Source organism: Pygoscelis adeliae, unplaced genomic scaffold (genome assembly GCF_000699105.1).
Source record: "Pygoscelis adeliae isolate BGI_AS28 unplaced genomic scaffold, ASM69910v1 Scaffold306, whole genome shotgun sequence".
Classification (NCBI taxonomy): Eukaryota; Metazoa; Chordata; class Aves; order Sphenisciformes; family Spheniscidae; genus Pygoscelis; species Pygoscelis adeliae.
Window position 1 is genome coordinate 1,061,021 of NW_008825072.1, and position 9,908 is coordinate 1,070,928.

General features: G+C 39.6%; 1 protein-coding gene across 1 annotated transcript in view; it reads left to right on the forward strand.

Annotated features, from left to right (window-relative positions):
• The window catches only part of TRABD2B (TraB domain containing 2B), a 480,754-nt gene extending 474,979 nt beyond the window's left edge, over positions 1–5,775 (forward strand). The window contains exon 9 of the mRNA XM_009326602.1: positions 4,735–5,775. Coding sequence (XP_009324877.1) covers positions 4,735–4,957 — 223 coding nt within the window. The 3' untranslated portion in view covers positions 4,958–5,775. The remainder of the gene's footprint in view (positions 1–4,734) is intronic.
• The last annotated feature ends 4,133 nt before the right edge of the window (positions 5,776–9,908 follow it).

Consider the following 9,908-nt stretch of genomic DNA (forward strand, 5'->3'; position numbering starts at 1 on the left):
CATCCCTGGAGGTATTTAAAAGACGTGTAGATGAGGTGCTTAGGGACATGGTTTAGTGGGCATGGTGGTGTTGGGTTGACGGTTGGACTCGATGATCTTGGAGGTCTCTTCCAACCTTAATGATTCTATGATTCTATGATATAGTTCCTTTGATCCAGAAAAATATGCAAACACTTTGTAAGTTATGCTTAAAAGGGTCACTTCCTCCACCCTGGGCAGAAACTGTGTTGGGACTGAGGCATGGCAATAGATTAAAAATGTATAGAAATATCACCATAATTCGGACAGTCCTCACCCCCTCAGAGCACCGTCAATTTTCCATCAGCTTTAGAGCAGTTACTGGGACCACAAAGGTGGTTTGGACTTTGGGGCAAAAAGTAGTGAAAAGACCATCTTCCTAGAGATTGCCTGTTTTTCATGCACGTTCTTTTACTTTGCAAATAAAGAAGCAGTGGTACCTACCGCACAAAGCATAGGGCTGGCAATATCTCAGCTGGACCTACTGTTTCCAGTTTTGGGCATCTCACTCCAGAGAAGACGCAGATCAGCTAGGCAGAGCCAGGGGAGAGTAGAAGAAAGGATGGAGGGAGAGCACCTGAGGACTTGCGGAGAAAGGTGGAGGGAATTGTTTGTTTAAAAGACAGAAGGCTGAGGTAAAACATGGTTAAGTCTTCAAACCACGTGAAAGGCTGCTGAGCAGAGGAAAGGAATAAAGCTGTCCATGGGGACAGGAGAAGTCATGAACTTGTGCTGTAGCAAGGAAGATTTGGTGAAACATTAGGCAGTAATTCTGGACGTCGGGAATGGTGAAATGCTGGAATAGATGTCTGCAGAGACTCTGGAATTGCTATCATTGTAGGGTTTTTTGAGATTGAATTATACATAAATGTCAGGAAGGGTTTAGACCTTGTTCCTTTCTTTGGGACAGATGGGCCAGAAAGTCCCTCCTGGTCCTATCTTCTGTGATTCTGCTGTGGTGTGTCCTGTGGTCAGATGAGCCCTGCTTATATGGATAAACTAAGTCACACTAAAAATTCATTTGTGAGCTCCTTGCAAAGTCCTTGCAAGCTAAATCAGAACATACTGACCCTCAAAGGCTTGCATGTGTGTTTGTTTTATTTTTCAGTTTTAAAATGCTCCCAAATCATCAAGGTGCTTCAGCATGCCCCCAGTGCAGAGGACCTGAATCATGTAATTGGATTCAGTAGGGTCTGTTCACAAAGCCTCTGCCTGGGGCCCCATTTTTGAGGAAAGTTTTACATGTTCTAATGATGGTAAGACAATCTATGACTAATGCACTGATTTGAAAAACTGCCCTATTATCTGATCAAAAGTACAAGCTCATGAATATGATACCGCAGGTCATTTGGCTAAAAGATACCTGGAGTCTTCCAAATTTTTAAAACAATCCCATACACAGAAGCAAAAAATAGAGGTATGAACAGTGGAGCCAGTGGTTGCCTGTTCACCACAGATCATGTGGAATGTTTTATTAAAGATATTTTTATCAGACACAAAAGACTGAAATACAGAATATCCAGGGCCACCTCTAAGATTAGGTTATAATCATCTAACCTGGCTGTCTAGGGCGCCTCTGTAACCCCTAGGAAGAGAAAGACCCCGAGCAAGAGTAAGTACCCCCTGGAGACCTGTACTGGAATGAGGTGGACCACCTTCTGGAGAGGTTTCTCTCCCCATTCACTACAGAAACAGCCTAGTTACAAACTTGGAGATTTTACAAGGAGTTTTGTAGCATTTGGTAAAAGGGATTCAGTATCTCTAAACCACCTTGGCAGTCAGCTATCATGCTAGAAGTAAAGTTGCATTTAAGAAAATGTCTTATATGGATAAACTGTGATTCATTTGCTATTAGCATGCTTTGTACACATTAATGGAAATGCACTGTTCTTCTCCTGTAAAGCGCTTAAGGGTTTTTTAAAAACAAAACCAACCCCACCTAACAGTATTTATCTTAACAAGGAAGCCTGTATAGAAGTCTAATCTGTCTTGAAAACAGAAAATTACCTCACTGACTGAGGAGAAGAGTGGTCAAAAATTCTCAGGTCTTTTGACGGCAAAACCTGGGATTTTAAGTAAACTGTAGGGTTTTCTTCCCCCAAAAATACCTGTCTTTAAGGGAGGGAAAAAAAATCAATAAAAAAACAACAAAACACTTCTGGTAGTTGACTAGAAAACCGAAACATCATACAGAAATGTAAAAAGTTGATTTAAGGCTGCTTTAGGAATCCCTTAGATGTAGATGGCTGATGAATGGGCTCGTGATTCTTTTACAGGTTCCCTGGCCAGCCTGTGTCCCCCATCGGACAGCTCACACAGTACATCCCTGAGGTGCAGAAAGACAGTTTGCACAAGGGACATTTTAATCTCACTGGAGGATCAAGCCCATAGAATGTGTCAGGAGCAGGATACACCCAAACTGCAAGTCTGCATGGCATTTTGACAATGTTTTTTAAATTGAAATTGAAAACCAGGCCCTCCTTGCAGTTTAAAATTTAATTTAGGGCTAAATTGTGTAGTTGTGTAAAGTGACAAACAGTAACCAAAAGATGAGTACAAGCACCTACCCATACTTACCTTAGGGAAAACTGGTACAGGGGAAAAACCCCAAAAGTGTGATCCCACTGTCAATGTTGCCAAGTCTGTGCACCACAGCATCACTCAACAGGGTAAATGAGACCTGGATCAGAAGTTGGAGCATGACTGCATTTCTGTTGAATTACTCAGAGCATGTAGTACCTAGTTTTGTCAGAAATATCCTTTAATGACGCTTTGTATTCACTGTGGGAAGGCCACTCATACTTGATGTTACGTATGTTACAGGAGCTTGGATAGACAGTGCCTAATCTGGTATCATTCTTGCCAATGCTAAATTAATCACTCAAAAAAGCTGGACAAATTTGAAACAGCGGCATTAGCTTATCCCAGATCAACTCTTTGTATTAAGTGACTGCAGCAGTTTTGATGCAATATAGCAGAAGCTCTAAAGCTATGTGTCTTGTATCATCAGTTCAAGACATAAACCAATCACTCACCATGGGAATTTAGATAAGAGCTTTCTCCAGCAATGCTTGATTTCAGAATTTTCAGAATTTACAGCAGTTTGTTCCTCTGGAATGAGCACCGCTTCTCACTGTCAAAGACCTAATACTGGTTAGATGGATTATCTGATCCCATGAAGCAATCCCCATGTCTTTAATTCTAGACTGCCTTTTCTTTTTACTCTAATTCATTGCACATTAGTTAAGATCACTTCTAGCTACAGAACAACTATCCCACCCAGAAGATGTGGTGACAGTATAAAGGATGAGGGAAGACATGAAATGAATTATCCCAAAACCCGGGATGAAGTGTAATGTGCAGTGATTGTCTGCTGGATTTGCGTTGACCCGCATGTGTGTTAACCAGTCCCCTCTTCTGGGTGGACTCTGATCTTCTCACAGTTTGTGATTGACTCAACACATTTGAACCATCTGAGCTAAAAGCTATCTTGTTATTGCTTAGACAGAAAAAGTCAAAAGCCTTCAGTGCTACTGAATTCTATTTCTGTGCATGAATCTGGAGCAAGGTATTGTTCCTTTTATTTGATATTATGCAAAACACAGCCTTTTTCTTCCAAGGTCAAGATCTCAGATACTATAGCTAAATATTCATAGGCCTGCATAGCTTCTTACCCCGTAAAAAAATTATTTGATGGTCATTTTCAGTGCCTCCAAATCCCCTTTATAGAAGATTTAAAAAGTAACACAGAGAATCTGCAGGTATTAGTGTCACATCTTGTTTTCAGGGGAACTTTTTTTCTCCTTGCTCCACAGCAGAATGCCTTGTTTTTAAGTCCAGAATCCCCCTTGCGCAGTCTGCATGCTCAGTTGTGCTGTTCTGTGACAACTGGTGGATTATGGATCACCCAATAATGGATGCAATGGAAGCATTTTATGAAATGTTGGTTACAACTTGAAACTTCCAAATCAATTGTAAATGGACCTTTTTGACCTTCAGTATCATGGGAATCATGATGAATTCCAACCTGCCCCTTCAAATCAAAGCACTAACTCAAGCTACAGTCAATAAGCAATCACACCGCTATTGATGCAAGTCCACAACCAGGGAAACTTCGCACTGAGTCTGGTTTTGGCATTGTAATTTCATCCAAAATGTCTTAAAGCCAGGAAAAGAAATGAAGCTGCTTGGTCTCCTGCGCTCAAGGTTATCAGATGTGTAAGGGGATCCTGAGAAATTCTTTATGGCTTGTGGACCAGGGGAAGGACATGTTTTTTGGCCCCTCCTGGACTTAGTATCCAGTCCACAGTGGGTAAGACGTGACAAATTTTGAGACCTTTGGTGGCAAGAAGGTGCCTAAGAATATAAGAATGGTGTCATCCTGGGTCAGCACAAAGATACATCTATCTCAGTCTCTCATGCTGGCCAACAGTGTATGCTTAAAAGAATGAGTGTAATAAACCAGATATATCAAGAGTGATCCTTCATTCAGTTATATTCTACCAGCAGCAGAAAGCTGAGGGACATCCTGAATCAGAGCTGTTTCCAGACCATCATACTTACCAGCCCCTGGGGATCTCCCTGCCTGTCTAATGCATGCAAATAATAATAAATTGTGATTGTCATTGCTGTTGTTACTACCATGTAGGATGACAGCTCACAGAGTAGAGATAAGGGTTCTCCTGTTTAATTTCCTTCTCTTGTGTTTTCTTTTAGCACCACCACATTGCCTTCCTATATCAGAATAACCAATGGCTACATCACAGTCAAACCTCCCATTTGGATTTCAAACCGGCTGGATCAGAGACCACGTTCGGATCGCCCATCCCAGCCTCAGCCTACAAGCTCAGCTTCAGCCAGCCTTTTATGGCCGTCAATAACTTCTCCTCTCTGTGTGGCCATAGCTTCTTTTCTCCTGAATCTACTGCAGCCTTCCTGACCACATTAGTATTACGTGCAATCCCTTGGAATAGAGAAGAGAGATAATTTATGAATGAATTGGAGGTTATGACAACAACAATTACAAACTGGACCTTCTCAGTGAATCAGTAGTGCCTTCTAGCTGATTTTGTCTCTTTGCCCAGATACATTTTGAAACTCTAAAGCTTTATTGTAACACTGACTTACATCTTCTTTTTGTAGAAGGATCTTTATTTCCCATAGTGCTATGGGGTTTTGTAAAATATACATGTTCATATAAAGAAAAAAAAAGAAAAAGAAAAAATGTATTTATTCGACTGGTAAACTTATTTTTCTTGTTGTATATGTTAATAACATCCCTATTAATCAGTAGCGATGGTGAAACAGATAAATTAATATTTTCTATATTTGTTTTCTAACTGACAACTCTGCAAATGTCTGAACTGACACCAAATGAATGACTTCTTTATTTCTTTAACCCTTACTTTTTACAGAAACTGTCCAATACGTACATGTCTGCTGAACTTTATTTTACTTTTTTTTATCTCATTAGCATAGATTACACTGAATAAAGCAGGTCGTGCTCTCTGTGGCCTATGCCCATTAGAAAAATAGGTGCATTCTTAACTCGTTAGCTGCTACAACCTAAAATCCCAGTTATTTTTATATGACTTAGTAAGTCATTAGTCAAGATAACCCTCTAAGTTCCCCTGTTGTCTTTAACTCAACTATTTAACTTCTTTGGAAATTACCAATTTCCCTCTTTGCCTTGGGATTAATTCATTAGCTGATGCAAATTAAGACACCTTTTTCTTAATAAAAAATTGCTTTAAAGTCTGGATTAATCCCACTGGAATTATTGTCTTCTCCCCCTCATCTTATATAAACACAAGCCTACAGCCTTTCTCAGCATAAATGAGAACAGAACTTGGTCTGTCTGTAGGGTATAAAGATGTAGTATCCTGCTAATCTATAGAACTTCTTTGTACCATTTGTATTAATGCAGATGGACAACCTGGAGGGCAAAAAAATCTACAAATTCCTCCTCATCTTGCTATTATGATGCTTAGAGCTGGTATCTCCATGCTGAATTATGGCTTGTCCAAAATCTGTTCAAGACCACAGGAACCAAATTAACCCGTGTCATGGAGACATACAGAACATTCCTCTGTTCGTAGACTATGGTACCTCTGTTGACTTAGATGGAAAAGTTGTGACACCTTACACTCACTGAAAAATTTGCTCCCTCTCCAAGCAGCTACTTTTCATGAATGCAATGGACAGTATCTATGGGGAAAAAAAACATGTCCATCTTAAAAACTATTATGTTTAATAAGGCATGTTGATTTTTTTCCCCCAACAAAACATGATGAAAAATCCCTTTGGATACAATAGTTTCAACCAGAAAATTAATTTTGGTTGAAATAGTGTTTTTGTTTCTAAGTCATCTACAAAGCAAAAATGCAAAATACGTGCTGAAAACATCTTAGTTAAAAAAGTAGACTCAAAAAACAGAAAAGTACAATGCAAACTTTTCTTTATGAAAAAGCAGTGCTTTTTCACCTTGAAAAAAATGTCGTGATAATGATGATGATGATAATAATAATAATACTGATAAAAGTCTGACTGAAAACAGTCATATCACTTTCTCACCAGCCCTACAGCATGGTCTCCACGACTGGAGAGATGATTCCATGCGATCTTAAAGTATCTGCAGTGAGAGTTGGTTTAGGATTCACTGTTTGTTTGTCACTGTACCAGTTAATTCGGGAAAGTAGGTTAGGAAATAATCAGACTACAAAAGGCACATAGCTTTATTTGAAACCATGATGTAATACTGAGCTTTTCCATCATGCATCCCAACCCATTGCCTTGCAAAGGCCAGGGAGAATACAGATAACTCCTTTTTGACTTACTGCACACTGTGACCTCAAGCCTTTGCTCTATTTTGACAGAAAGTTGTGTAGATTTGTGGTCACTTTAAGTGGGTACAGCAGACAGTGCTATAAGCTACCCCTATTTTTTCCAAGCACAACAGTTGATAAGGCTGAACGGAAAACTTTGAGCTTTGCCCCAAATGTGAGCTTCGAGCATGCCCTGCGCATACTTTTAGATTGTGTATTTTGGCTAGCAGAAGATTAGAGATGTTAGTTTTGGACAGAAGCCATTCACCTTGCATAATATTTATTGCACAGAGCTGGATATTGGAAACATATTTTGAGAACTTTCATTTTAGTTTTATTTGAGCTATTACCCTAGAAATGCCTTCATTTGAATATAATGGCTTTACAGACCTTCAAACTCAACCTTAATGTGTTTTAAAAGATGATTGGTTCTCCTGCTGTATTCAAGACAGAGATCAGAACTGAATTATAATGTATTGTTCACAAAAATGGAACTGGAAATAAGGTAGGCAAAACTTAAGGGTGATGATAAGTTACACAGTAAAAGTGAACAGCCAACAAACCAAAACCCGTTGAATTTTGTTTGTTGTAATTTGATCAAATCCAGAAATGATTCTGTGGTACCATCCCAGAAATAATTCCAGGTATTGGAAAACTTACAGTATAAATAGACAAGACCACATAAAGATAAGGGAGAGAGAAAAGAGCAGAAAACAGAAACAACTTGTCCAAGACCGTAAGGAAAACCACCAATAGGACCAAGACTAGAAATTACAGTTCTACAGTTTCCCAACTTGTGGCTTTTTCCATAAGCCTCTGGGGCTTTTTTGAATATTAGGAGCACACAGGTATCTCCACACTCACAGCTGTCATTATACCGCACAGAATAGTCACTCCGTTTGTCACTGATGAGGTTTTTTTTCCAAGTCACTCCTCCACGGGACAGTAATGTTCAATATTCATTAGCTCAGATATCACAGTATGTTTGGATATCACAGTATGTAAATAGCTTGGCTATCAAAGTATGTTTTGGTGTATTTGCATTTCCTGGCATTTTGCCCGTAATTCCCGTGAAATGAATGAATATTATTAGAGCTCACCGAATTTCCCTTGCACTGGTGCCCTGCATTTGTCATACTGCAGTGCAGGTGTCAAAGCAAGGTGTCTCCTCGCCTTGGGGTCCACACACTTGACTTGTGCCAGCTAACAGCAACTAGCTCGCTCAGTCATCTGAGCTCCCTCTGGTTAGGGGAGAAGACACGACTTACAATAAATATAAGATTAAGTAGCTTCCCCTAGATCCTAGCTCAGGAACCCCACATGAATGGCTTCAGCACAGTTCTCTAACCGAGCATTTCTTTTACTCTGTTGTCTTACCCTAAGGTACAACTTAGGGTAACTTTTTTTAACACGTGGCATGTAAGCATAGCAATACTAGAAAATGAGACCCTCACTGTGATTGATAAAACGGATTATTTATTAATCAGCTGCAGCAGCCCAGTATTAATTAAAATACAGTAACACTGGTTAGCACGAATCTATGCACATCCATTGCAGTGGATCATGATTATATTCACCATGAGTTTACAAAGTGTGCATCAGGCTTGTTACATGCTCTTGAAGTAATATTGACTACCAGCTTCGTGGGACTTCAGTTTTCCCTGTGGGTTTCTCAGAAAACTAGGAACCAACTGTTTTCTTTCTTCCGAAGGAAAGCTCAGATTCCCATGTAATCACAAGATTCCAGGAGCAGGAGATTTAACAAAAATATTCATGCCTGCTAAATGTAGTAGCAAACACCGGTGATACTATTCACCTCTGAGAAACACAGTCAAGAGAGTCATGCAATATCTAGCAATCAAGGACATGATTTTGGATGAGTCCAAAGCTGAATGTTCATATGATTCATCTTTTCAACACCGCTACAACTGACAGCAATACAATTCACAGTATATGTAACTGTAACGTTATAAACGAATGCTAATTATCTGCCAAGCTCTTGCCCTGGTGGAATAAATATCCCATACCACCAGCAACAGATCTAACTTCCACTCTTTCATTGTTTTAATGCTTTTCTTGCCTATGTTTAACTACGGATGCTATATTAACATGCATTGCCACTTGGAGAACCAGTTAGTAGGCTGGGACAGAAGGTATTTTATATTTTATGACTGATGTACTTTCTCTGCAATCCCTCGAGCTGTTGAATAATGCAATACCTCTTCTGGCAATAAATGATGAACATGATTTATGATAACTATGCTTTATACAGGTGTCAAAATCTGCTTTGTTGAACTTCCCTTCCCATTCCTCCAAGCTCCACTGTAATTTGGGAACACCCAAGGTACAGAGTTGTGTATTTATCTAAGTTCTTCAATATACAATTGTGGAGAGGGAGAGAGATGGAAAGAGGGAGAACTTAATCTCTGTTTAGTGCATTGATTAGTCGAATGATATGACCCAGTCATTACCATATACCACTGTTAGGGAGGCATTCCCCATCATATATTTATGTAAGAGAAACCAAAGTGCCAAAGTTACTATCTCAGCATAAATGTTATCATTCCAAACTTTGCTTAGTACCATAAGATATTTCTATATTATATCCAAAAAGCATATGGGTTTGTCATATCTCTGACCTGATGGATGTTCCACGGAGTGTGCTAGAGTTCAGCTTCAATTTAAGCTTGTTTCAGCTTAACAGAAGCAGAAAGATAATTGCCTAATTTTGAGATCATGGGGTGTACGTGCACGTGTGTGTGTGCACGCGCGCACACGCGTGTGTACATGCGTGCATGTATGCATGTTGTGTGCGTGTGTTTTGTCCCAACCCAAATGCAACCTTTCCTGTGACTAGCTTTTCAGGAGGCACCTTAATCTAGCTAAAGGCAGAGAGGTCTTCCCAATAAGTAGTCAATACTTTTCTGCTACAGGAATGATTAACCATCCTGCAGATTCATGCTTACACTGAATTTTAGACTGCATGTTTGTCAGTTTTCAATTCAAATGTATTTCAAATATTTTTTCCTGTTCCGCCTCCTGCTTTCGTGAACTGTTTTGAAGAGT